The sequence below is a fragment of the Ctenopharyngodon idella genome, chromosome 11 (genome assembly GCF_019924925.1).
Source record: "Ctenopharyngodon idella isolate HZGC_01 chromosome 11, HZGC01, whole genome shotgun sequence".
Taxonomy (NCBI): Eukaryota; Metazoa; Chordata; class Actinopteri; order Cypriniformes; family Xenocyprididae; genus Ctenopharyngodon; species Ctenopharyngodon idella.
In genome coordinates this window covers 13,343,720-13,371,460 of record NC_067230.1, presented here as the reverse complement: position 1 = coordinate 13,371,460, position 27,741 = coordinate 13,343,720, and the positions used below count along the sequence as shown (strand labels likewise).

Genomic DNA, 27,741 nt, shown 5'->3' with positions numbered 1-27,741 from the left:
TTCTGTGATGGGTAGGTTTAGGGGGAGTGTAGGGGGACAGAATGTACAGTTTGTACAGTAAAAAAAAACATTACACTAATGAAGAGTCCTCACTTTAATAGCAAAACAAACCTCTGTGTGTGTGTGTGTGTGTGTGTGTGTGTGTGTGTGTGTGTGTGTGTGTGTGTGTGTGGTATATATATGCTGTTTTAACCATCTCATGTTTTAACTATTTCATAACATTACCTAATATTACCTGCATTTACATCATCGTTATATCATTAAATCATACAATATATCATACTTGTTAAATGATTGACGTCATTAGAAGTGTGCAGTCTGTCACACGTCTCTTATCAAACTGATCAAGACGATCTGCTGGTTGTTATTTTGTTGGGAGTCTGAGTCAGAGAGGCTCACTCAGTATGTACACCATGAACACCAGAAGGCTACATACACTGTTGGCTGACTGGACTGTTTCCATGGTTACCATTACAGGTTTTTGCTCCCTTTGCTACTGCAAAGTCGTCAGTGGGAAGTGTACGAGAATGTTTCAGAGAGTGATTTTTGGTGCAGAGGCTTCAAAAGAAAGCATTCGGATGGCTTTGTAACAATTGAAGTATGCAGTTTTTTCGAACGTGAATAAAGCCCTCTGTGGAAATCTTTTGGTCTTGGCAACCGACAGTCTCTGGAAATGAAAATATGATGGCAAATATGATGTAACGGAGCTACAGCTGCTAATTAAAATATCAAAAATCATACTGCGTTCCTCTGATTGGCTTTCCGTGGAGGATGATGTAACCCTATAGCTCAGAGGTGCTGAGGGAAACAATTTCAAATGCACCAGCTAAACGCACACCATTAACAAACAGAAGCAGAAGCAAAGCCTCTCGATACTAGAGGTCACTTCACCAGCTATTACATGGAGATCGTTTTCAGGATGGAACAGAGTGGGCGCTTTGTCTCTGGGTGGCATGGAGCGACTGTGTAAAGCCCTGGGCAACATGGCTGGTAACTGTGTAAGTCAAGCTCTTGAATAAAATATGTAGGCCCAGATGGAAATCCACCATTGGTCAATGGATTAGACCAACAAGTCTAAAAGACTTTGTCCCAAACAAACTGTTAGGACATTGACTCATTCACGTCCTGATGGCAGGATTTGAAATAAAGCACCTGAAGCTTCATTTAGGATGGTGAATCAGAGCACAAAGCCCCTTCTATTGTATTACTTCCCTCATATTGAGTCCTTCAAATAAGAAACATTTCAGATTATCATATTTATACTGTAGATTGGATAAATCTAAAAAGCCAATCATCCCCGTACATCTTTTTTTTTTTTTTTCTAGACAAAAGGGCACCAAATAGCTATTGAGTATCAGTAGGCCTATTATAAAGAAACTAATGTATTATTAAGAATGTAATAAGGCAGTACTGGGAACATGTTACTGGAGAATGATTGCCTGTCTACAAACACAATGAAGTACTCACCTTTGGTCATTCCGGTCAGAGCTCTGTACATGATGTTTGCCTCACTTACACTGGCAAAACGAGTCAATATCTGCATATCAATGTTCTTTTTGCAGTTTTATTCAACTATGGCTTTTAGACATGTTTTTACGGAGCCCCTATAGGGACATGGTGATGGAAAAATATGAGATGGGAGGAATTATATTTCAATGCTCACAAACATTTTGCATTCCCCTGAGAAACTCACAGAATTTTGCATTCGCTCGCAGTTTCTTGGGGGAACACAAACATTTTGAGAGAGCACAAAAGCATTGCAATATAATTTTTCCTTCACAATGTCCCTTTAGAGGCTCGATACTTTCTTGAGAATGACACGTCAAAAGTTAAAGCTAGATGCTTTTTGCTGCAGGGATCATTTGGATGTATGTGTTGGCAGTTTAAATAGTGGTATCCAAGTGCCAAGTTAAGGCCTGTTCACATCAAGAACGATCATTATAAAGATAACTATAACTATATTAGCGTCCACACCAATGCACAATAACTTTCGTGATTATTATAAGCGTGCGCAGCGGTTATGTCATCTGTCACTTTAAATGCTCAAGCTCGGTAAAGCAGGACGGATTCTGATTGGCTGTCAGTATTCCTATCGTACATCAGCTGTAAAAGATTGCTGTGAAAGTGATTCCAACGATATCTTTCCTATGTGTCATTATCATTATAGTTGTGTTGTAGACATCCATATTCTCATAGAATTGATCCTTCGCCAGGAGTTTGATTGACAGGCGATCTAACCAATCATAACGCCGAATCCGCCATTTTGTAAGACAAAGCAGTCAAGGGAGTTAGCAGATTAACGTAGGTGGACTTGAACTTGAAAAATTGTGTGTACTGATGTCTTTCCGCGACTTGAAACAACATTCCTTATGATGTTCATTCATGTTTATTTGATGCTATAAATGAACTAGTAGGAAGGGATGATCGATTCACGAGCCGCCTGAACTGAGGCGCTACAGCGATATGTCACGACACATTAAAGAGCCACAAAACGGTATTTATTGTTTAAATTTCTTTAAAAATGACCAAATTTGAAATTTGAGACTTTGTTTCATATCAAAAGTAACCTGCTCTGTCTTGTCTGTCGACGTGTTCTCAGCTCTTTTCTCCGCGATGTATTTTTCACTGCGTGAGAACATGATCGGCATGGCTTGTCGGACGTAGCAACAGTAACTAAAGGAGGCGGGTCTTTGCGAATGGTCCGTCAGAACGATTAGTAAACTTATAGTTGTTGTAGACATGAAAGAGTTAATTGCTTTTTGCTTATGTCACATGATCATGGTGGGGGGTCACGGGATTTCGTAGGAATGAAAATATTATGCTGCGTCTCAATTGACCGTTTATGGTAATTACGACATGTTCAGTTTTCTCTGTTCTGATCCTGTTTTACCTGCATGCCTGAGTTCTTATTTAGTTTCCTTGATTGTTAATTAGTCCCTCACACCTGTTTCTGTTCAGTTTGATTATGTTCCCCATGTATTTAAGCCCTGAGTTTCATTCTGTTCCTTTGTCCGGTATCGTTGATGTTTATGTGGTTGTGTATCTTTACTCCTTATGATTCTTCTGCATGTTTCCTTGTTGGATTTTGATTAAAGACTGTGGATATTCCTTTCATTGTGCATTTCATTACATCCACATCCATGACAGCTGTATTGCATATACATGTTGTCAACTGTATCTGAGAACAGATATATTTTTGGTGAACTGAATACTGTGTCTGTAGTGAAGGTGCATTTCGTAATCTTTCTATCTTTAGTTGCCATGGACACTTGCAAAGTTTGTCATTATGAATAGCAAAGATGAAAAGACAAGGTTTTCCCTCTTTCCCCCAGTTACGTATACTTTTGGGAGGAAAAAGATGCCTCGCGACACAAACTGATGTAATCTTCAGACACAAGCAGAGCAGCCCTCAGTCAGCCTATTCAACAAGAGAACACACCAGAATCAATTACTCATTAAACTAACCAGAGATCCAGACCACAATTAAAAGCTGACTGTCACAATCTTGATAGTGAAACAGTGAACTAGCCAATAATCAATATGCAAACAAAAGGAGAGCTTGTAATAAAATATAGATCTAGATATATAAATAAGATGACATTTTTAAAATTGCATCACAGTAATAACGCTGCATAAATTTGGTTTCAGTAACTGTTTAAAGGGTTAGTTCACCCAAAAACTAATATTCTGTCATTAATTACTCACCCTCATGTCGTTCCACACCCGTAAGACCTTTGTTCATCTTCTGAACACAAATTAAGATATTTTTGATAAAATCCGATGGCTCAGTGAGGCCCCTATTGACAGCAAGACAATTAACACTTTCATTGCCCAGAAAGCTACTAAAGACATATTTAAAACAGTTCATGTGACTACAGTGGTTCAACCTTAATATTATAAAGCGACGAGAATACATTTTGTGCACCAAAAAAACAAAATAACAACTCTATTCAACAATATCTAGTGATGGGCGATTTCAAATCACTGCTTCACGGAGCTTCGAAGCTTTATGAATCTTTTGTTTCGAATCAGTGGTGCAGAGCGTGTAGCAGACTGCTAAAGTCACGCCCCCCAGTGGTGAACCATGGAAATTTCGAAACACTTATGACGTAACAAAGTCTCATATACTGAAATCATGTGACTTTGGAAGTTTGATACTGTTTGATACATGCTCCTGATTCGAAACAAAAGATTCGTAAAGCTTTGAAGCTTCATGAAGCAGTGTTTTGAAATCGCCCATCACTAGATATTGTTGAATAAAGTCGTTATTTAGTTTTTTCAGCGCACAAAAAGTATTCTCATCGCTCCATAAGATTAAGGTTGAACCACTGTACTCACATGAACTGTTTTAAATTGTCTTGCTGTCAATAGAGGCCTCACTGAGCCATCAGATTTTATGAAAAATATCTTAATTTGTGTTCTAAAGATGAACGAAGGTCTTACGGGTGTGACATGATGGGTGATTTGGTCTGCGACAAACGCCATGAGGGTGAGTAATGACAGTAATTATTAGATGATCAGTGGTTTCCATTTATTTGAATGAATAAAATGTTACATTTTAAATAACTTAAATTTTGGGCTACCTTTTTTGTGCTTTTTATTAATATTTTACACAAATGTTAGCAATAAATGTGTAAATACAGTAAATGAAGTGAATAAATATTCTATATTTTTGTTTCTCATGAAATGTTTGAACAAGTAATTACACTGAAAAAATGTTTTTTTCTGCTTGTTCACATTACTTAATTAAAATGAGCTAAAGCAACACAATTGCTATATATTTTGTCCTACTTTAAGTTGATTGTGTTCAATCCACTTATAGGAATAGTTCACCCAAAAATGAAAACTCTGTCATCATGTACTCCCCCTCAAGTTGTTCCAAACCTGTATGAATTTCTTTGTTCTGTTGAACACAAAGGAAGATATTTTGAAGAATGTGTGGAAACTGAACAGTTCTGGGGCACCATTGACTTCCATAGTATTTTTTTTCCCTACTATGGAAGTCAAAGCGGCCTGGTTACAAACTTTCTTCAAAATATCTTCCTTTGTGTTAAACAGAACAAAGAAATTCATACAGGTTTGGAACAACTTGAGGGTGAGTAAATGATGACAGAATTTTCATTTTTGAGTGAGCTATCCCTTTAAATATATGTAAAATTGAAGTTTATTTAATCCGTTTGTGTTGGGATTACTTGAATGATTTGTGTTGCATTAACTGAAACTGAGCAGTGCTTGTTAGTTTCCAGCATGCTTTGCATATGACTGAATCAAGAGAGAGTAAATGTTGAAATTAAGTGTTATTTTGTGCTGATGAGACGAGATTTTTGAGCAAGATGAGAAAATAGACTTGATAATGTGTAATAGTGTTTGTTATATTATGTTGGAATTATTAGAACCATTTAAACTAGATGGGGTTACCATTGTGGTGAAGAGTGGAGCATTTGCGACTGACACAACTCATGTCATGAAATTCTTAGCATTTAAGATGATAATGTGTGCTGCTGATACTAACTAAAACTTTGTTAACTGGCTAGTACAGTCCTATAATTTGGTTGTGAGACACTAAAATATATTAAATTAAATTTGGTGAATGAATATATGAAATTGAATAACTGAATAATGTCAGGGAACCATTCAAATTCACTTTGAGATTACTTAATTGGGTCACTTCAAATGACTTCATTCCATGATGTTGAAGTTACATGAACAAATTATGTTTGTTTAACTTAATTGAATCATGTGAGAAAGATGTACAAGATTAAATCATGTAAATCCAACACACTTTTTTTCAGTGTAGAGCCTCATCATTTGAATTCATATTCTAGATACTCTTCTTCTTTTGTGCTCTACAGAAGAAAGTCTAACAACAGACAGAGCAGAACCACAGATAGTTTTTTTTTTTTTTTTTTTTTTTTTTAATATATATAGTGTCTCATTCCAGACAGTTATTTTCTTCTGTCACTGAGAACTGCCTGTCTTTGAGAATGTTTCAGAGGTGTGGGGCAGCATCTACAGGCAACGCAGAGAATTACTGACACCAAAACTTGCTCTTGTATTGCAACATTTGGGAGGCTGATCTAAAGAACACACTGTAATTTAAAAATATACAGGTCTTCACAGGTAGGCCTACAGCAATATATATAAAAAAGAGACATTTAAAATATAAAATAAAATATTAAAATAGTGAATTTTCATATCGCACTTATGGATTTGTTTAGGTAGCTCTAGCATGTACAATTATGAAATTACATTTTACACAATAAATGTATTGCATTCAGAGGAGATGCTGCACTGTCAAGAGACTTTGTGAGGGAGATGGCTGAAAGGACAAATGTTTGATTACTACACTCAAAAAGTGAAAGTGAAAGTGATATGCGAAAGCCAAGTACTGTAACCCATACTCGGAATTTGTTCTTAACCCATCCAGGTTAGTGCACACACATTAGGAGTAGTGAGTATTGAACACACCATGAGCAGTGGTCAGCCATTTTGCGGCGAGGGAGTGACTGGGGGTTAGGTGTCTTACTCAAGGGCACTTCAGTAATTTCCTGCTGGTATTGAGAATCATTATTCAGAGAGAGATGACAGTAACTATGAAACAAGGGATTATTTCCCTTATCCCTAAACCCAACAAAGATAGTTTTTCCTATTTCGCTTCTTACTGTAGATTATAAAATTCTAACTTCGGTTTATGCCAATAGATTAAAATTGAATTCCATTCTGAAACACAGTCTGTTTTTTTAAAAGGCCGTCATATATCCAACAATATAAGATTGGTCCTGGATTTGTTGGATTACACAGATTCCATGCACTCCCGAGGTCTTATTCTCTTTCTTGATTTTTACAAAGCCTTTGACACGATTGAACACCATTTTCTTTTAAAATCACTTAAGTTGTTTGGTTTTGGGGATTCTTTTATTTCCACTATTTCTATGTTTTATAAAGGAATAAACAGTTCTGTTGTTATTAATTTTTTTTACACTTCTCATTTGATATACAGCGTGGTGTTAGGCAGGGTTGCCCTATTTCTCCTTTTTTATTTTTATTAGTTACTGAGTTGTTATCTGTGAGCATTGTTCAGAATCAAGAACTGAAAGGAATTTCTGTTTTCAGGAGGGAAATTAAGATTTCACAGTTAGCAGACGACACCATGTTATTCTTAAAAGATGAAAAATGTGTGTCAAAGGCTTTAGATTTAATTAACCATTTTTCTTGTGCTTCTGATTTCAAACTAAATATCTCAAAATGTGAGATCATGTCTGTCCAGGATTGGAATTATGATTCCATAGAAAATATTCCTGTTAAGTCCACAGTGAAATACCTAGGTATTTATATTACTAAAAATCTTTTGGCAAGACAGCACTTAAACTTTTCAGCTAGGATAAGTAAATCTAAAAATATTCTTAATATCTGGCTACAGCGGGACCTGTCGTTATATGGCAGAGTCCTCCTATCAGAGGCAGAAGGTCTCTACCATTTTGTATATCCATCTTTATCCTTATTTGTTGAGAACAAAATTGCCAAAGAAGTCAATAAGATTTTATTAGATTTCATTTGGAAAAATATCTGGACATTGACAGCTCATGTGCTTTTTGTAAACTAGCAGAGGAGACATCTGCACCTCTGTTTTATGATTGCCCTATGTCCAAGCAATTTTGGTCTGACCTTGGCTCCTATATATTCAATTCTGCCAATGTTACTCATTCTTTCAGTCTAAAAGACATTATTTTTTATTATATTGATGACGAAAAAATAGACCCCTAGAGTACATTGTTAATTTCTTTATTTTATATGGCAAATTCTTTATTCATAAACAAAAGTTTGCAAATAATATTCCAACCCTATTCCCATTTCAAAACTGAATTAATATCACTTCTCAAATCTCTTTGTTATATAAATAACAAAAAAAAAAAACTTAAGATTTAGCCTATAAAATATTATGAAGAAATGTTTAAAGAAAATACATGCATTTAAAAGCTTTCCCTATATTTCAATGTCTGTATGTTATTGTACCAATAATGATAGTGTATGTATTCTTGTGTCACTTTGTCTTGTCATCTTTTGTTTTTCATTGTTTTTTGAATAACCCTTGTTTTTTGTTGTTGTTGTTGTTTTTTAAATATGTATTTGTATGCAATTCCTTGACAATGTTTTTATGTTACTGAGCATTCATAAAAAAAAATAAAAATAAAAAAAGACAGGACATTTATAGTTCCGGAGCGATTTCACCGAGCGGAACGTTTAATAGGAACGTAATACACACGAGCCTGTTTCTACCCGGAGGTGTGAGTGTCGCACCCCATAAGAAGCAAGGACCGCCGCACGCCATTGTATTAATTTGTTGCCTTCAATTCTTTTCGTTTAATTTTATAAAGGATTTATATACAGTTAGATTTAACAGTCCACTGTTAAGTCATTGACTCCCGGTTTTAAGGAAAAACATTTTATTTACAAGTAAGGACATGGCAACAGATTCGTGGGCCCAGGCTGTCGATGAACAAGAAGCCGCAGCGGAATCGGTGGGTTTCAACCTCAAACTGAAAGACTAATTATAAGAAACTAAATAATTTTATCAAAGATTTTACGAAGCTTAATTATTCACACGGTTGTGACTTTAGATTTTTGATTATTCAACTTTAAATCTGTTGTGTCGCAGTAACAGTTCAAAGCTTGCTAACCTGTTATACTGATACTGTGTAATATCAGTACAGTGTTACTGTACTAATATTTTAGTTGCTCTTTAACTTGTATTTCATACGTCGACGTCGCCTTTTTAAAGCTGTGCTTACATGCAATTCTAAAAAGTCATATCACTTTAATTTACAGATAAGCAACTTGCAAATAAATGAAAAAGATGACAAGCTGAAAGCTGAAGCAAATGGTGAGAATATTTAATACTTGTATGCATTTCTAAGTAAGATTTGTATTAATTTTTTTGTGTGTATTGCGGTTGCTGATTCCTATGATGAGTTTTTCCTCCTTTTCCTTTATTAATAAGGGGCAAAGACGGAAGGAAATGGCAATAAGACAGAAGAGGATGATAAAGGTGAGGATTTATGACATAGACTGCAGCATCATCACATAGCCACAATCTGTTTTCTTTTATCTGAGTTCAGTCTGGTTTGAGCATGTGTATATTCTCTGCATGAGAGTTGACTAAAACTGATCTGAATTGCAGAGGACAAGGCAGCACAATCACTGTTGAATAAACTGATCCGAAGTAATCTAGTCAACACGACCAATCAAGTTGAAGTCCTTCAGAGGGATCCGAACTCTCCGCTGTACTCGGTCAAGTCATTTGAAGAGCTACGATTGTGAGTTTCACAGTTTTTACACCTTCCTGATTGTATTACAGATTTTATGTATGTCAGACTAATATAATGTATTAACTATATGTAAATATATATATATATATATATATATATATATATATATATATATTATTATTATTATTATTATTATTATTATTATTATTAAAAAAACAGATCTACTCTAAGGGTGTGTGTACACTTGTAGTTTGCTTCTCTTGGTTCTTTTGGTCTGGACCAAAAAAAGACAATGAAACATTTTATGGATGCTTAAGGTTAATCGTCGATCGATTAAAGGGTTAGTTCACCCAAAAATGAAATTTCTGTCATTAATTACTCACCCTTATGTCCTTCCAAACCGTAAGACCTTCGTTCATCTTCGGAACACAAATTAAGATATTTTTGATGAAATCCAAGAGGGTTTTTTTTTTTTTTTTTTATCCCCAATAGAAAGCAACATAATTACCATCATTCATGGTCCAGAAAGGTAGTAAAGACATTGTTAAAATAGTCAACGTGACTACAGTGGTTCAACCTTAATGTTATGAAGTGACGAGAATACTTTTTGTTTGCAAAATCAAAACAAAAATGACTTTATTCAACAATTTCTTCTCTCCCCTGTCAGTCTCCTACGCAAAGAGAATTTTTTATTCGATTAAGCAAGGTGCATATATTTGTGGTGCAAAACACTGGGTTGTGACAGGCCTGGGTCTTTTGCTTAAATTTACAATGTACAAATTACGCTTTTAATGTGATCCAAACTTTAAAAGTGCGTTAAAATAAAAACTATACAAAGTCCTTGGACATGGAAAGCAATAGAAATTTATTAACTAAGTCAAGTTTAATTATACTTTCCCACAAAGCACAAGTATTTCATCATATATCGGGCTCTGTGCTTTGAGACGGCTTTGGGACACAAGCAGGACATAGCGTCTCTTGTCTCTTATCTTCATGTTTTCTCCCAATATTCCAAAGCTACTGACAGAAAAGCAAATTGTATCTTCTGCATGAGCAAGACATTTAACCTGTTGGCGTTCTACTGTACTGTCCGCGGTACACGTACCTTTCAAAAGAGACCAAAACCATGCATATACTCCAAATGGTTCAAGAACAGCATGCAATTTACTTTGGGTATGCCTTTTTTATGCTAAGGGGTTAAATTGGATGTTGCGCTGCCGGGTAAAGCAAAACCGAATACCCACGCATGTGAAGTGCGCTATATTATGGAGTGACATGCTGAAAAAATAGGATATAAAAAATAATTAGTTCCTATGACTGCATTTCTATTGTCAACATTTCATTAATTTGTTCCCTAGTTAAATTAAAACTTAAGTTTACTACAACCGTGGCCATAATTTAACTAAAATGAGGGAACAAATTAATAAGTTGTGGGGATGAATTCTTAATTTGTGGCCACGATCTATCTTCCCCCATGAAAATAGAGGGTGAGAAGGTATGGATTTGGGAAAAATAAACGAGATTAACCCTTGTGCTGTGTTGAAAACCCTATCACACTTGTGGTGTTCCCGGTCAAAAATGACCGGCCTGCAAAAAATTGCTTATAAATCTCTCGTTATGCTACCTCATCACCAAATATTGCCTTCAATCTTTTTGTCAGCTTGTTTTCTTTCAATTAGGACAGGTTTTGTTTATTTTTGGAACGGATCAATCATAGGTTTTATTTACCTGAGCTTATGCACCTCAGTTTTTGAGTGAAAAGTGTTTTTTGTGGATAATTTTGTCAGTTTTGCACAAAATATTAAAACTGTTTATCACACTAGTGTGCTTTAATGTTTAAACAGGAAATTTGTTTTGAAATGTTTTGTGTACATGAATGCGTGTGTGTGTGTGTGCGCACGGATTCACGAGTATCCATTTATCCACACATGCAGAGGCCTTTATTTTTGCTCGCCCACATGTACATATGTGAACATGAACATGATGAACACACTCCTGAACACTTCTTTGATTTTCGACTCCCCCATTCATTTTCAATGGGCGGTCATTTTTGACAAATATAACCTCAGATCAATGAGGTCTACGATCAATCAGTTTCAAAAATAAATACAAAACCTGTCCTAATTTAAAGAGAACAATTTGACAAAAAGATTGAATACAATATTTGGTGATAAAATAGCGTAACAAGAAATTTTAAATTAGCTATTTTTGTAGGCTGGTCATTTTTGACCGGGAACGCCACAAGTGTGACTTCGTGCCTTTTTGTAATAAATAAAAACTATTTCAAAACACATTTCCTGCTTAAACATTAAAGCACACTAGTCTGATAAACAATGCAAATTGTTTTCATAGTTTTTGTAAAATTGACAATTATCCACAAAAAAACACTTTTTCCACTCAAAAACTGTGATGCCTACTCTCAGATAAATGAGGCCTAAGATTAATCAGATGCAAAAAGAAATACAAAACCAGTCCAAAATGATAGAAAACAAGTTGGCAAAAAGATTGAATCCAATATTTGGTGATAATATAGCATAATGTGAGATTTATAAGCAATTTCTTGTAAGCCGGTCATTTTTGTGAGTGTGACAAGGTGAGCACCCCCCACCCCACCCCCAAAAAAAAAAAATTTGAGAAGTGGTTATACTCTGTGTGAACAAAGTCACAAAGTTTCAGTCCAGTGCGATCAAAATGACCCGAACGCCACATGATGGTTAAATATCTAGTGGAATACCTCACGGAATATTGTTAAATTCCAGTGAGCAACCAGCAAAATGGAACACAAAGGCGCTTATGGCTTAATTCAAATTTACGGGCTCATGTACTGCTCTCATTCAACGTGAATCCAAATGTTCCATGGTCGTGATGTAACATTTGCCTGCTAACCAATTAGTTCTCTTGTAAATAAAACATGTGTGTCAAAATATTCACATTAAAAAAAGAATCATATTTGCAAAAATGTGTTTTGCTGTACCACAGCTGGTGGTAGCAGTTAATCACGCTGACCGGTACAGCCCTACGCACCGTAGTTGTTTGGGAACATTTTACTTTAGATGACGATAATGTTAATTGCAAGCTTGGCGATTTGTTTTAAAATACAATACAACAAAGAGCACCATTTTACCTCCATTTAAAGTTAAATGATCCCAAACGTAACTACGGTTTTATCTTATGATCATAATCACATCAATTCATTTTACAATCCTACTAGCCTATTATTAACATGTAGACTTAAAAAAAAAACCCTTTCAAGCTGGCGTTTTGAGCATTTGCACATACTGTCATACTGGTGACTGTCATTGCATTATACGTATCTTGCAATATTACGGTTAGTGATTAATTGATAAATTGATAGTTAATTTAAACAGTGATCGTTCATGGGAATGATCATAAATTGAAATCCCTAATACATTTAGTCCTGATTCACTTAGCGTTCACACTGTCATTTTTACCACCAAACCTTAAGATACAAAACAAAAGATTTATGATGTATATTTTGCGATTACCATCCTGCTGTGTGCTCGGCTAAATGTGCGTACATATGGCTAAACGTACGTATTTTTACCAGCTGAGAATTCGTGAAGCGCTTAGAAACTGTGTAAAGGACAGAGTCAAAACAGTGGCAGGAATTCCTCTGTCACACACACAAAGATTGGCCGATCTGCTGCAAGATGATGGTGTTTCCAATGCCTGTACTGAACTGTAATGGGCATTGACACTCCTATGATAAGAACCAGTTATACTTGAGCATTCTGTCCTTTTTTAGGGTGGTGTGTTTGTGGTGTTTGGCCTGTCCATTCAATTTATTATTGTATTTTTAATGTTTTCCTTGCTTTTTTTCCCCCCAGGAAACCTCAGCTGTTGCAAGGAGTGTATGCCATGGGTTTCAACAGGCCCTCCAAAATCCAGGAAACTGCATTGCCCATGATGCTCGCAGAACCGTAAGTTCTTTATTTAATCTCTCTTCCTTCCATGTAAATCCGTCCTAATGAGAGCAGAGTTTGAACACAACACATTCTTCCCCTCCAGTCCACAGAATCTCATCGCTCAGTCTCAGTCAGGCACGGGTAAAACGGCTGCCTTTGTGCTGGCCATGTTAAGTCACGTGGACCCTGAAAACAAATGGCCTCAGGTATGAAATGCACCAGAATCCGTGGATGAAATGCATGCGAATAATTGCGCTGTTTTAGTGTTCATGTCACTGTGTTTCTCTTTGCCCAGTGTCTGTGTGTGTCCCCTACTTATGAGCTGGCCCTGCAGACCGGCAAGGTCATTGAGCAGATGGGGAAATTTTACCCTGAAGTCCAACTAGTGTATGCCATCAGAGGAAACAAACGTAAGTGCTTTTATTTTAGGAATTAAGGATTTCTTCATAACTCTTTAGTAACACATTATCTGGATTATGTATACTACTGCATATTTTCTTGACTTTCAGAATATTAATAGTTGACCCCTTTTTATGGCTGCGCAATATATATCAAAATAAAGTTGATATTGTGATTTGTGGAGGTTTTAGTGCGATTGTCAAATTGTGCAGGCTGTACGTGCTTAAATTAAAAATATGCGCTACACATTTCAGACTGCATGTGTGTAAATGAACACAGTGCCGCACTTCATTCTGAAACCGACATAGCAACATTTTATTTGCCGGCAACAAGTCAAAATAAAAGCTTGATGGTTTTCAGTTTGAAAATGAAATTAAGATGTAAATATTAGTATTGTGGGTTTTTTTTTTTTTTTTTTTTTTTTTTTTACTTTATTTTACAGTACAGTAGTATTACAATACGTTTCTTATTTGGTTTAATATTCTTATTTAATAACAATCTCAATCATTTATACTCAATTTGTTAAAAACAGCAGGAATGTGGCCTATGAAAACTCAAGTGGAAATATGAAAAACACTGAAAGAGGTTTTAGTTGGTTCTTGGAAAAAGCAAATAGGTAAATTATGAACTCTAAATTTAAGTTTTTCCCAAATCATTCAGTCCTACAAGTCTTCAGCGTAAAATTAATATCATAAGAATGTTTTTTTTTTTTTTTTTTTTTTTTACCCCAAAAAACATCATCTGTCATCTGCTGAAAAGTCCTGTAACTTTTCATATCGCAATATATATCGCAGAAAAACAAAATATCAATGTCAGTTTTCGATATGACAGTTTTTGACAGTCACGGTCAAATGATATATTTATTACTTTGGATTATCATGTAATGGTTGATATTGGCAGGTGTGACTGTATAATTGTGCATGTTGTTGAGCCGTGTGTTTGTTTGGTCCAGTGGAGCGGGGAACAAAACTACAGGAACAGATCGTGATTGGCACTCCTGGTACTGTTTTGGATTGGTGCCAAAAGCTTAAATTCATCGACCCCAAAAGGATCAAGGTTTTTGTCTTGGATGAGGCTGATGTCATGATTGCTACACAGGGCCATCAAGACCAGAGCATTCGTATCCAGAGGTACGTGATTTCCCTCATAGATTGCTAAATGTCTACAGTGGGGTCTAAAAGTCTAAGACCACATTGACTTTCTTCAACCTTCTATGTACACATTGGCAATTTAATCGCCATTGGCTGATAAGATCGAACTGATGTACTGAAATCAAAACGCGAAAGTCTAAAATGATGAATAATGCCAAAAGAACATCGTTATGCTAACGCATTGTGCATTAAGAGTATGTATTCTTTCCAGTGAAATGCTCTGTGTTCTAGTGTAAAGCAGTAGTAGTACATAACACACAATTAAAAGTGTTAGAAACATTCTTAGCTACTACTTCAGTCCCTGGTGAGTGAAATCTTAGAATTAGCCAATGGCTAACGACATTTTGTCACACATGCAAGTGATTTACTCGCAATAAAAAAATTTTTTTTCAACTTTTCAGCCAATTTGTAATTTTTAAAGGTGATGTATGTGGTTTCTGCGATACTAGTGGCACCTATAGCAGAATCACAAAAACAATATCTTGCGAAAACAACTTTGCAAACGCACCTTACACTCATCAGACCTAACAACTTATTATAAAAATACAATTTATTATCTGTCAAAATGACGGAAATCACTTTGAAATAGTATCACACAATGCAGAAGTTAATGAACATTTTTGACCGAGGCAACGAATGTTACATAATACAGATATATATTACTACTGCGATATTTAAGCCGTTCGTTATCGCTGTGTAAAGAATTGTGCTTTTGGGGTTATTCATGGTTTGTTGAAACTACCTTGTTGATACTTTTACACTTTTAAATGTCCTTTTAATGTTCATTGGTTGAAGGGTGAGTAGAATGTCATCTCATTGTACCTAAAAAAAAAAAAAAAAAAAAAAAAAAAAAAAAATTGCGTTCATAGAGCGAGCCTTTCACTGATGGTTTACAGCTTAATGGAAGTTACACCCATGATTTGCCCAAAGCATCATGGGCAGTGCTGCCAATAAGCGACTTCCCCGCCCCTTTTGAGAGGGTTTTTTTTCTCCAAAAGCCTAGTGACAAATCTAGCAACTTCTTGGACAAACCTTATATAGATTCCACGACTCGCCCACTGATCTATATTTATATTAATATAGTTCAGTGGACTCGCCAGTATGACGTCGTCTAGAGACATTTAGTGACCAGTTTTAACTACTTTCAGCTGAAAGCAATTGGCAACACTGGTCATGGGGCATAGGAATAAGGTGAATTGGTTAAGCTGAAAGAGATTGACGAATCAGAGTGGGTCGCTCTCAATGTTTAAATGGTGCCTGGGAGGCTCTGTGTTTACACTTTTGGGGGAGATAAACCCATGATTGGCATACTAATCATAGTCAGTGAACAATAAACTGGGTAAAAAGAATGTATCTTTAAATTTTATTTTTTACAAATTTCACCTTTTTAATTCATTGTATTTCATAAGGTGCCTGACTTTTGCTCTCTGCTGTAATTATTATTTAACAGATTGAATTTCTATCAACTAAAGATGTTGTTTTATCTATATATATTTTTCATTTTCTACACTTTATCTTCCAGTAGTTCAGAGCATTAGGTAAGAAATGTGTTTTAAACTGCATTAAGTATTACAACCTGTTGTTCTTTTATTTTTACAGGATGCTTCCAAAAACTTGCCAGATGCTCCTGTTCTCTGCCACATTTGAAGAAACTGTGTGGAACTTTGCGAAGAGGATCGTTCCTGACCCCAACATCATTAAACTTAAGCGTGAAGAGGAGACTCTGGACACCATCAAGCAGTACTACGTCATCTGCAACAGCAAGGAGGAGAAATTCCAGGCTTTGTGCAACATCTACGGAGCCATTACTATCGCACAGGCCATGATCTTCTGCCACGTAAGTACAATATCATTTGCAGATATTGAGGCTTTAATTAATTTATTTTTAAAGCACAGAAGGCAGGCCTAACTAAAGTACTACTAACCCCCGGTTTCACAGACAAGGCTTAAGCTAATCCTAGACTAAAATGCATGTTTGAGCTGTTTTAACTGAAAGCAACTTGTACTGACATATCTTAAAATGTCATTGTTTTGTCTCAAAATGCACACCAGTAATGTTTTTTTTCAAGTGTACGTTTATAAAAGATACTTAAATATCCTAATTGAACTAAGGCCTAATCCTGGCTTAGGCTAAGCCTTGTCTGTGAAACCAGGCCGTAGCGTTTCCGAGTTTAACCATGTGATTTGCCATCACAGACCAGGAAAACGGCCGGGTGGCTGGCAGGAGAACTGTCCAGAGAAGGCCACCAAGTGGCGCTGCTCAGCGGAGAGATGCAGGTGGAACAGAGGGCAGCGGTCATCGAACGTTTCCGCGATGGCAAGGAGAAAGTCCTTGTTACCACTAATGTCTGTGCTAGAGGTGAATGTCGTTTTACCTTTTATACAATGCCCAGCTCATCTTTAGTCGAAGTTTAGCAGATTTTGCCTAATTGCTTCTTTTCCCAACATTACTAGGTATCGATGTGGAGCAAGTTTCAGTTGTCATCAACTTCGATCTGCCAGTGGACAAGGATGGCAACCCTGACAATGAAACATATCTGCACAGAATCGGGCGTACTGGGAGATTCGGCAAGAGGGGGTTGGCGATCAACATGGTGGACAGCAGGTTCAGCATGAACATCCTCAACCGCATCCAGGAGCACTTCAGTAAGTTGAACCTTCATTTCCCATGAGTAACAAATCCAAGAAATGTCCAGGACTAAGTGTTATCGGCAGAGTCTGGGACATTCGGTTGATGTCCCTCACTTTGTAAAATACAAAAATCGTGTTTTTAATCATTCATAATGGGTTAGTCCAACTGTGTATGGGGCAAGGCAATGGAATAAATTATGAAAAAAAATATACTTGTATTTGATAGTATATCCAAAAGACATTCTACACATTAACACAAGCCCGATATCATAGTCCCTTACGAACCTGACATTGTATCCATTGTTTTTGTAAATATTTTCTTTATGAAACAAATTCATATTCATTTGCATGCTGATAAAACGTAACTTTTGGTCCAGGACCATTCCATTCATGAATTTATGTGCTTTTATATATTGCCATGTTCTCATGGTTGATTCAATTATCTGTCTTTTATTACAGATAAGAAAATCGAGAAGCTGGACACAGATGATTTGGATGAAATTGAGAAAATCGCTAACTGAGCGGCCATCTTTGTTCTTCTAATAGGACTGTGCTCACGCTACATTTTAATTCAGAGGCTGGAAGCAGAGCTGTGCCAGAGAGGATGTTTACATGTGCAGCAGTTTTATCTCAGATGGTGTTTTTAATTATGTTTCACTCTTTGTACTTCTTAATAAATTTTGAATGTGTAGTCTTAACGTCACATGTAGGAGAATGCTACAGCAGCGATCTGGGATTATGACACAAGGAATATGCCTTTCAATATTAACGATTTCATCATGCACCTTTAAATTGACTTTTAAACAGCCTGCCTTCACACCAAGTGTGCAAGAAATTACATTGACTGTTATATTGATTTTTAATATGGGATTCCAAACCAAGGACTCATTTGCTGATGGATATTTTTTTTTGCTTTTAAATTAAAGTATGCATGGTTCTACATGTCATGAAAAATGAGCATTTTCGGTCAAGTATATTTGTGTTTTATGAAACTGGGTGCAGCTACATTTGATTTTGTGACACTCCAAACTAGGAGTCAAAATGCAGGGTTTATTTAATAATATGAGAGATTGCTGTTATTGTGTTGTTCGATACTCAATACCTCACGAAGTAAAACATTTCTACTGAAAGGATGCTGGCTGTAATTGGCTTTGAATTTAAAAGAAATAGTTGCCAAAGTCCTTTTATTAGTATAAAATCATGTAAAAGCCAAAGATTTGTGCCTCCATTGGATTCGTCAGTACTCGATTTAACGTGGAATAATGCAAACTGGTCTATTCATTGTATTGAAATAATGTCATGTATATTTAATAAGTACAAAGAGTGAAATAGTTAGTATATTCAACAGATGCAGTGTAATGAAAGCAGATATGTCATGGCAGAAGCGTTATTTGTGTTCCTAGTAACAGACTGTACTGAATTGTAAAAACGATCAGGTTTAAATACACAAATGCAACTGAATTTGTAACCGCAGAAGGCTGTGCCACATTCCCATTTGCAGCCGCCTTAAAAATGTAAAAGGCAGATGTGAACGCATCTACAATCTCACTGTATTCTTCAGGGTATCCATAGCAAATGATTATTTTATATTATGGAACATTTTAATTTAATCACTCTAAACTCAACTGACACTGCACTCAGCTCCATTATATATGCATTATATACGTATATTTTATTCATTGGCATGTGAGGTTGGGGTAAAGTGTGTCAGTCGCATCTTTGAAGGGAAGACGTTTAGATGATAAAATGTTGGATCAATCAATATATCTTCTGATGCCTTGTTCATTTGTCTCAGTTTGGTTCAAGCTGTCAATCATACTTGACCTGTTACAATTATGTTAAATAGGATTTATTTTTTGGCATTTGTTCCTGCAAACAACATTGATGTGAGGTCTATGATTAAATGAAAGGACTGTGTAGAAACCCATAATTGATCTGGTGTTGCATCAGATAATAAATGGACTTAAATGGTCTATTATCAAACACATTCCTGCATAATCATTGCTATACTTTTTTTAGTAACAAATACCCATGCTTGAGGACAATTCATCGTTACCACGAGGCTGGTCATAGTGATTTGTGTCGTTCACCTCAACGAAGATGTTTTTGTAACATTAATTTAGCAACATTTATCATTCTGTCTATTACATGAAAAATGTTTCTAAGATATTTTTGGTTTTCAACAAACATGCACTTACAGCAGACAAATCAGCCATTTGAAATTATTAATAATTTCCATATTTCACGTTAACTGAATGTTGATGACAAAAAAGTATGTATCGCTTTGAAAGTTTAGGAACTCTGTGTGTTTGGAGCAGATCAGTGACTGTCTGGATGTTACAGGATGAGGAATGCTTGCCGCGGATCTTGATAAAACTGTTTAACAAATCCAGCAACACTCAGATTTGCTGCATTTGTGCTGATACTGATGTCTGAATGATGTGTGGTAGAATAAAAATATCAGTCTAAGCATCTTTGACTTTTTGTAATTTGTTTTATTTTTTCTAATCTATATATATATATATATATATATATATATATATTTTTTTTTTTTAAGGATAATATTTGTTATATATTTATAACATAGAGCCATAAAGATATGTTGAAGAAGAAAACAAACTGTTTTGGTTGCCATCAACTTTGTATGAACAAAAAAATACTGAGACATTTCTCAAATGATCTTCTATGTTCCACAGAAGAATATCAGTCATATGGGTTTGACACAACATGAGGGAGTAAATGATGACAGAATTTTCCTTTTTGTGTGAACGTACCATTTGATACCCATTTAAAACCCATTAATCTCATGGCATTATTTAATTGTAAATGCATTGATGCCTCTGAGCTGCAATAAAAGGTCTGTCCAAATATCTAAATACCAATTCGGATGCAACTTATGAAAAAAAAAACCCCATCATGGCCATTATAGCCTTAAAGTTTGTGAAATCAAATTCTCTGTTGAATCATCAAATAAAACATGTCTAAAGCTACTTTTTGCTTTTTGTAATTTTGCTTTTCTTATTTGACAATAATGACTGTAAATTGTCTTTTGGGGGTATTTTCCCAGCCAAATCTGATGTTATATATATATATATATATATATATATATATATATATATACACACACACAAACACTCTGATTAGGCATAACATTATGAGCACTGACAGGTGAAGTGAATAACACTGATCATCTCTTCATCATGGCACCTGTTAGTGGGTGGGATATATTGGGCAGCAAGTGAACATTTTGTCGTCAAAATTGATGTGTTAGAAGCAGGAAAAATGGGCAAGTGTAAGGATTTGAGTGAGTTTGACGAGGGCCAAATTGTGATTGGCTAGACGACTGGGTCAGAGCATCTCCAAAACTGCAGCTCTTGTGGGGTGTTCCCGGTCTGCAGTGGTCAGAATCTATCAAAAGTGGTCCAAGGAATGAACAGTGATGAACCGGTGACAGGGTCATGGGTGACCAATGCACGTGGGGAGCGAAGGCTGGCCCGTGTGGTCCGATCCAACAGACGAGCTACTGTAGCTCAAATTGCTCAAGAAGTTAATGCTGGTTCTGATAGAAAGGTGTCAGAATACACAGTGCATCACAAATTGTTGTGTATGGGGCTGCATAGCCGCAGACCAGTCAGGGTGCCCATGCTGACCCCTGTCCACTGCTGAAAGCACCTGGCCTGGTCTGATGAATCACGTTTTCTTTTACATCACGCGGATGTCCGGGTGCATGTGCGTCGCTTACCTGGGGAACACATGGCACCAGGATGCACTATGGGAAGAAGGCAAGCCGGCGGAGGCAGTGTGATGCTTTGGGTAATGTTCTGCTGGGAAACCTTGGGTCCTGCCATCCATGTGGATGTTACTTTGACACGTACCACCTACCTAAGCATTGTTGCAGACCATGTACACCCTTTCATGGAAACAGTATTCCCTGGTGTCTGTGGACTCTTTCAGCAGGATAATGTGCCCTGCCACAAAGCAAAAATGGTTCAGGAATGGTTTGAGGAGCACAACAACGAGTTTGAGGTGTTGACTTGGCCTCCAAATTCCCCAGATCTCAATCCAATCGATCATCTGTGGGATGTGCTGAACAAATAAGTCCGATCCATGGAGGCTCCACCTCGCAACTTACAGGACTTAAAGGATCTGCTGCTAACATCTTGGTGCAGATACCACAGCACACCTTCAGGGGTCTAGTGGAGTCCATGCCTCGACGGGTCAGGGCTGTTTTGGCAGCAAAAGGGGGACCAACACAATATTGGGAAGATGGTCATAATGTTATGCCTGATTAGTATATATGTGTATATATGTGTATATATATATGTGTATATATATGTGTATATATATATATATATATATATATATATATATATATATATATATATATATATTATATCATATTATATATATATATATATATATATATATATATATATTATATCATATTATATATATATATATATATATATATATATATATTATATATTTATATATATATATATATATAAATTATATTATATATATATATGTGTGTGTTTGTTTCATATTTCATCATTCACATCATACATGTTTCACTTCAATACATTAATAAAAACAATACTTTAATACTTTTATTTATTTTTTAATAATTTAAATAATTATATTACTGTTCAGCCAGCCGAGATCTGTAAGAAAAAAAGTATACACACATTTAATACTGATGTACTTTACTGTCCCTTAGCAGGACAACATATTCCCCACTGTACAATACAGGATCATGTGGAGGAAATGAATACTGTCAGAATGTGTGTGTGCTGCATACTGCACACTATACACTGTTTAAAAATAGTACTAAATATAGTATGCAACAATATACATTTCAAACAGCAGTATGCTACACTGGTCACATGACATGTTGCATGTTTAATTTAGAGAGTGCAGTCCACATATCTTCTCAGAATAAAATAAAAACATTATTGCACATTTTTAATTTAATTTTGTGTAAAAATGTCTTAACTTTCATCAGTTTGATCAAATCATGAGTCACAAAAGATAATGAAAATCAAACAAATTAGATTAATAGAGTGTATTAGTGCCCGCTGACCTTTTCAACACCCTTGGTTCCAGAAGTATTTTTCCCATAGGGATTTAAAAAAAAACTTTGTTAATAAGCAGTGAAACAAGCCAATCATCTACGAGGTGAATCATAACATTACAAAGTATTTGAAAATCTGACAAAAAGATGAAGAAAAATAAAACTATTCATTTAAAGTTGTTGATTATATCTATATAAACAATATATTTTAAGTTTACTGCAAAATGTGAATATATTTACAAATATTTAAGTATTTTGAGAGTGTATTGACTTGATTATGTAATTCGCAGTGCTTCATGGGAGTGGGTGGAGCTAAAGAGCTCTTTTTGCACAATTTACTTGTCTTAACTCTCTGATTTTCTGATGAATAATGTAGTTTTTCACCACAAATTCCAATGTTAAACATGATTATTTTAAAAATAAGTTAAAATATTGCTGGTTGATGGCTTCAACAGAAGTAAATACCATTGAACAACAAGTTACAAGTAAAAAAAAAAAAAAAAAAATGTACAAGTTATCTTTAAATAATCTTTAAAATTAATTTCCCTATGGAGAAAATTAATGGAGCTTTCCAGAACCTGACTGTTGCACTCTATTCAGGTCAATTTGAGAGCAATCTGTGCAGTGTGTTCTGGTTGAATAGTTCCAGGTAGTCTAAAATTTGCATACTTTGCTCAATTTACATATATACATACTACATAAAGAATGAGTAGTGTGGTTGTCCAAACATTATATATGTATAATGCCAGTTCTTACCCGTTTCTCTGTACTGTACATTGGTCAGAAACAGGCCGTGGGCTGGGGCGGTCAGGTTATTTGGGAATGCCAATGAATCACGTGCCTTTAGAAGCTCCTGAATCTGACTAACAGACAGTCTACCCTGACCAACAGCAACCAGCGCCCCAGTCATCCTCCGCACCTGTGAGGGGAAACGTCACATTTTTCATTATCAGACACATTCTTTCAAACTGGTTAAATAAAATAGTGCAGAGTCACACATTTAACACTAGGAGGCAGACATCCCATAAAGCAACATAACCATCATGTTTAAAGGGAAACAAAGCCTGTACTTACTTGTCTGTATAAAAAAGACCTACTTTTAAAAGTGAGCTCCCAGAACTGAATATCTCTGAAAGAAAACAGACAAAAATAAAAAAGGACCTTTTATGCTTTGCATTTTCAACTTTGTTTAGTGTGTAATGTTTCAGCATGAAAAAGGTCTGTGATATTATAAAGCACAAAGTCCTCCATATATATATATATATATATATATATATCTCTCAGTAAGCACTGTTTCTAAACTCCCTAAAATGCCTTGGTTGTAGTCTTGAGTTTTCTTAAGGGAACAAACACATCAACATTCCTCATTTAAATAATTCAAGGCCTGGTTGAGTCGCATTAGTAGTGTGTTGAAATTTGGAAACACGCTCGAAGCAGTCGACCAATCACAACACACTGATTCAGCAGACCAATCAGAGCACATTGCAATTTTTGGAAAGAGGGCCTTCATAGAGACCAGAACCAAACAAGGCTGCATTTCTCAAAAGCATCGTGAGCTAAGATGATCGTAGAGACCATTGGTAGCAATGGTTCTACGATCCAATTAGGCTTACTATGCTTTTGGGAAACAAAGTCCAGAGCGTTACTGACAGACTATAAGGAGAGGTGCTGCAAAATGTGTGAAAAATAATGTTTTTATTAACATTCAAGCATGAAAAACTATTCTAGTAGAACCCAAAATCAAAATCAAGACTTTGTAAAAGGGTATAATACAGCCTCTTTAAGCTTTTTTAAATCTCATAATCTACATATTAGCTCCATTGCTGAAGATGCCTCCACAACATGAACAAATTTCCATGTGTGCAGTCAATGAACAACAGATTCATGGGTGAAGAATGAAGATGTGACCTCTTTCGGGTTGTCTCCCTCACTCAACTAATTATTTCTGTCTAGTTGGTACAGTATTTCTCCCATTAAAACTAAATGTGACTGCTATTTTGCCAAGCTGCCTGCATCAAATAAACAACTGGAGATGCAGCAGGAGCACTGGAGCGGTCAGGCTAGATAACATCTCAAGCAGAGCAGCCAATATTTACTGCTGGAGAGGTTAAATGTTTCATACTGCCTTTTTTTAACAGGAAAAAAAATGATGGTGGAAAATTCACGATGAGATTTGTTTGGAATGACTTCATAGAAATGCTGAATGAGATCGTCTGGCTTTCATTTAATCACGGCTTTGAATGAACAAACAGGCAGTGTGCGTTACATGAACAGAGATAAGCATATGACACCAACGCAAACCTCAAAGGAAGCACATGTGAGTCTAATATATAAGCTTGCATTTCCAGACTGTGCTCAATAGAATAAAAGCCAACTGCTTACTGTACTGCACTACATTTTAAAATGATGTATGTGAAACAGTATGCAATGATAAACATTTCATCATATTTTTAAAGAATTTCCATGGTTTTCCAATGACTTTTCCAGTTGATTTAAAAAATTACTTTAGAAATTACACTCATAAAAAATGAGTTCAGAACCGAAATTAACTGAATAATGCCCACCTATAATCTGCACTGGCTGAAAGTGAACAACGTCTTCTTTAACACTGTAGTTGTGGCTGAGGCCTAGAAGTAGTGATGGGAGAAAAGAAGCTTTTCAAAGCTTTGAATCAATTGAACTAATTGCTTCGCAAAATGATTTACTGGGCCCTATCATACACCCGCCGCAATGCGCCGCCAGGCGCGACGCAAGTGTTTTTTGCTAGTTTCAGCCCGACGCAGTTATCATTTTCATGTCCTGCGCCATATTGTTTAAATAGCAAATGCATTTGCACCCATTTGTGTGGCCATGGGTGTGCTGGTTTGAAAATGAGGTGTGTTCAGGTGCATTGTTGGCGTGTTGCTATTTTGAGACAACTGAAAACGACTGCGCCATTGACCAACAACAACCTGGTCTAAAGTCAGTGGCGCAGTATTTATTTATTTATTTTTGTTATTTAAAGAGCGCGTTAGTAATATGCACCTATAGGTGGGTGCACAACGCGCATACACTCTGCTTGTTACACACACAGGGATGCGCAGCAGCACACAAAAATGCCAAATATTAAAAATAAAAGGATTACAATGTAAAAGATTATTATTGTGTGCATAAAGATAAAAATGCTTTGGTGGAATCCGGCTTGTCCCGTAGATGGTCTGCTCGCACGGTTTAACCTCGCGCACGAGCAGATCCATTTCCTCGCTAGAGAAGCGTTTAGTTTTTCCGCTTGCAAATTCCGCCATGTAAATAGCGAATCCGCCATGGCGTGAGCGCAACTGGCTTTTAAAGGGAATGGGAGATGACACTCTGATTGGTTTATTGTCCGTTATGCCCAAAACACACCCGTGACTCATTAAGAGACTAGGTACAACCCTTTTAGACCATCCGCCGAGCACGCCGATCATTTTTCCCGTCATTAAACTAGCAAAAATGGATTTGGACACGCCCTAAGTGCACTTGCGCCGTGCCATGCGCTTAGATCGTTAAAATAGGGTCCACTGTTTCGAAGCATTGGAAACACCACACGCTGGGGACGCCTGCTGGTCAAAACAGGTCAAAACTCATGCCAAACATGCGTAAAAAAGCTTTTACAAAACCATTGCAAATGTTTTATGTAAAGTATAATCTATCTGATGCAATTAACTAATCATTTAATACCATTAAATATTAAGTGTCTGTATAATATGTATTTTATCAATTTTCAGGGGTTGTTTTATGGATGGGTCAGCTAAACAGACTATTAACTACTATTATTCCTTTTAATTCTACAAATACCTTATAAAAACGTCTACAAATGTATAAAACTAATCAGAGATCAGGTAATAGACACTTAAAACACTTAATACTCAGGTAATAGACAAAGACACTTGTTCAATGATTCGCCGCTGGAGGGCGATCTCAGTGAATCCGCATGATTCATGGGTTCACAGAGAACGTCTCCAGCTGTGAACCACTGAAACTCTGAAACGTTTCGAAACAGTTATGACGTAACAAAGCCTTGTTTACTGAAATTACATGACTTTAACAGTTTGAAACACGCTTCAAACCAGTGCTTCGAAACAAAAGATTCGTGAAGGTTTCAAAAGCAGCTTCATGAAGCAGTGTTTTGAAAGCGCCCATCACTACCTGGAAGAGTTTAGTTCTTGTTGTCGACATGTTTTCTGAGCTGTGAATCCACTTTGCTGCACTTCTAAAGGATAAGGATAAGCTGAAATTCAGATATGATAATGGGTGTTTGGTTTCCGACACACGCTGAAGCAGTTGACCAATCACAACAGCCTAGTCTGACCAATCAGAGCAAAGGAAGCTCTCGGAAAGGAGGGGTTTAGAGAGACCGAATCCTTTATCAAACAGTTTCAAACACTGTGAGAAAAGCTGATCCTGCAATGGATATTATGAGAAAATTAAAGTGTTTTTTTTTTTTTTTTTCCTTGGATGCATGTAAACCTATTATAGGAGGCTAAATGGCCCGTGTGAACTAGCCAGACCTTGACCACTTGATTTTAATTAAACATATAAACATATCTTGTTTCACACACAATAAACCTTTTATGTTACCTTATTAGCTTATCGTCTTTGCCTTATAATCAATCTGCACAATGAATCGACTTTCAATGGCTATGCGATTCTTTTAATGCCATTCAATATGACCCTGTAGAGGAATAACTTCTGATTTCATTAACTTAGTGACTGTACAAACATTTCATTTCCATCTATTTTCTAAAAAGGCGCACCTGGACATTAAGCTTATTTGCTATCCATTTAGTAATTAAGTCATCTTCATATGACATAACAGATGTATCTGACGACCACATGTGGTCATATTCATGATGTTTCTATATTCATGATGCTCCTCTGTGTGAAGTCCTCGATCTCAATTAAATATAAAACAAATGGATATGGCATTAAATTTATAGATTTATAAATATACAGTTTAAATGCATCACTTTTAAGTTACTGTGTCTTCATTTACTGGTTTAATTTAAGATCAAGCTGTCAGGAGAACTACTGGATTCTGACTTTTTCTTGTAGCTGTGACCAGACCGAAATATTAATAGACATTTTCTCTCTCTCTCTCTCTCACTCTCACTCACACACACCGCAATAAAAGGAGAGGCTTTCATAAGCGCTTAAAACTTTTAAAAGGGAAGTTAATTGAAAAATGATTTTTTTATATGTAAAACTTTCTTCAGAGTACCAAAAAGGAGATATTTTAAAGACACCACATGATGCTATTTTAAAAGGTTATTATT

At 36.1% G+C, this 27,741-nt stretch overlaps 2 protein-coding genes across 5 annotated transcripts in view; one reads left to right on the top strand and one right to left on the bottom strand.

Annotated features, from left to right (window-relative positions):
* The first annotated feature begins 8,258 nt into the window (after positions 1 to 8,258).
* Positions 8,259 to 19,360, top strand: ddx19b (DEAD-box helicase 19b). The gene is made up of 12 exons (XM_051912480.1): positions 8,259 to 8,519; positions 8,827 to 8,881; positions 8,999 to 9,046; positions 9,179 to 9,314; positions 13,115 to 13,207; positions 13,296 to 13,398; positions 13,488 to 13,602; positions 14,544 to 14,721; positions 16,342 to 16,579; positions 16,939 to 17,101; positions 17,197 to 17,388; positions 17,833 to 19,360. The coding sequence occupies exons 1-12, from the start codon at positions 8,463 to 8,465 to the stop codon at positions 17,892 to 17,894; spliced, it is 1,440 nt and encodes a 479-aa protein (XP_051768440.1). The 5' UTR covers positions 8,259 to 8,462; the 3' UTR covers positions 17,895 to 19,360.
* A 2,609-nt stretch (positions 19,361 to 21,969) lies between these two features.
* Positions 21,970 to 27,741, bottom strand: part of pusl1 (pseudouridine synthase like 1) — a 30,859-nt gene continuing 25,087 nt past the window's right edge. The window contains exons 6-8 of one of the 4 annotated variants that reach the window (XR_007932605.1): positions 23,545 to 23,576; positions 23,204 to 23,366; positions 21,970 to 22,037 (exon numbers count right to left, since the gene is read on the bottom strand). Coding sequence is in view for 3 of the 4 variants with exons in the window: in XM_051912481.1 (XP_051768441.1) it covers positions 23,142 to 23,366; positions 23,522 to 23,576 (280 nt within the window). In the remaining variant the exon portion in view is untranslated. Of the gene's footprint in view, positions 23,367 to 23,521; positions 23,577 to 27,741 lie in introns of all 4 variants that reach the window. The other 3 variants (XM_051912483.1, XM_051912481.1, XM_051912484.1) reach the window with 3 other exon arrangements.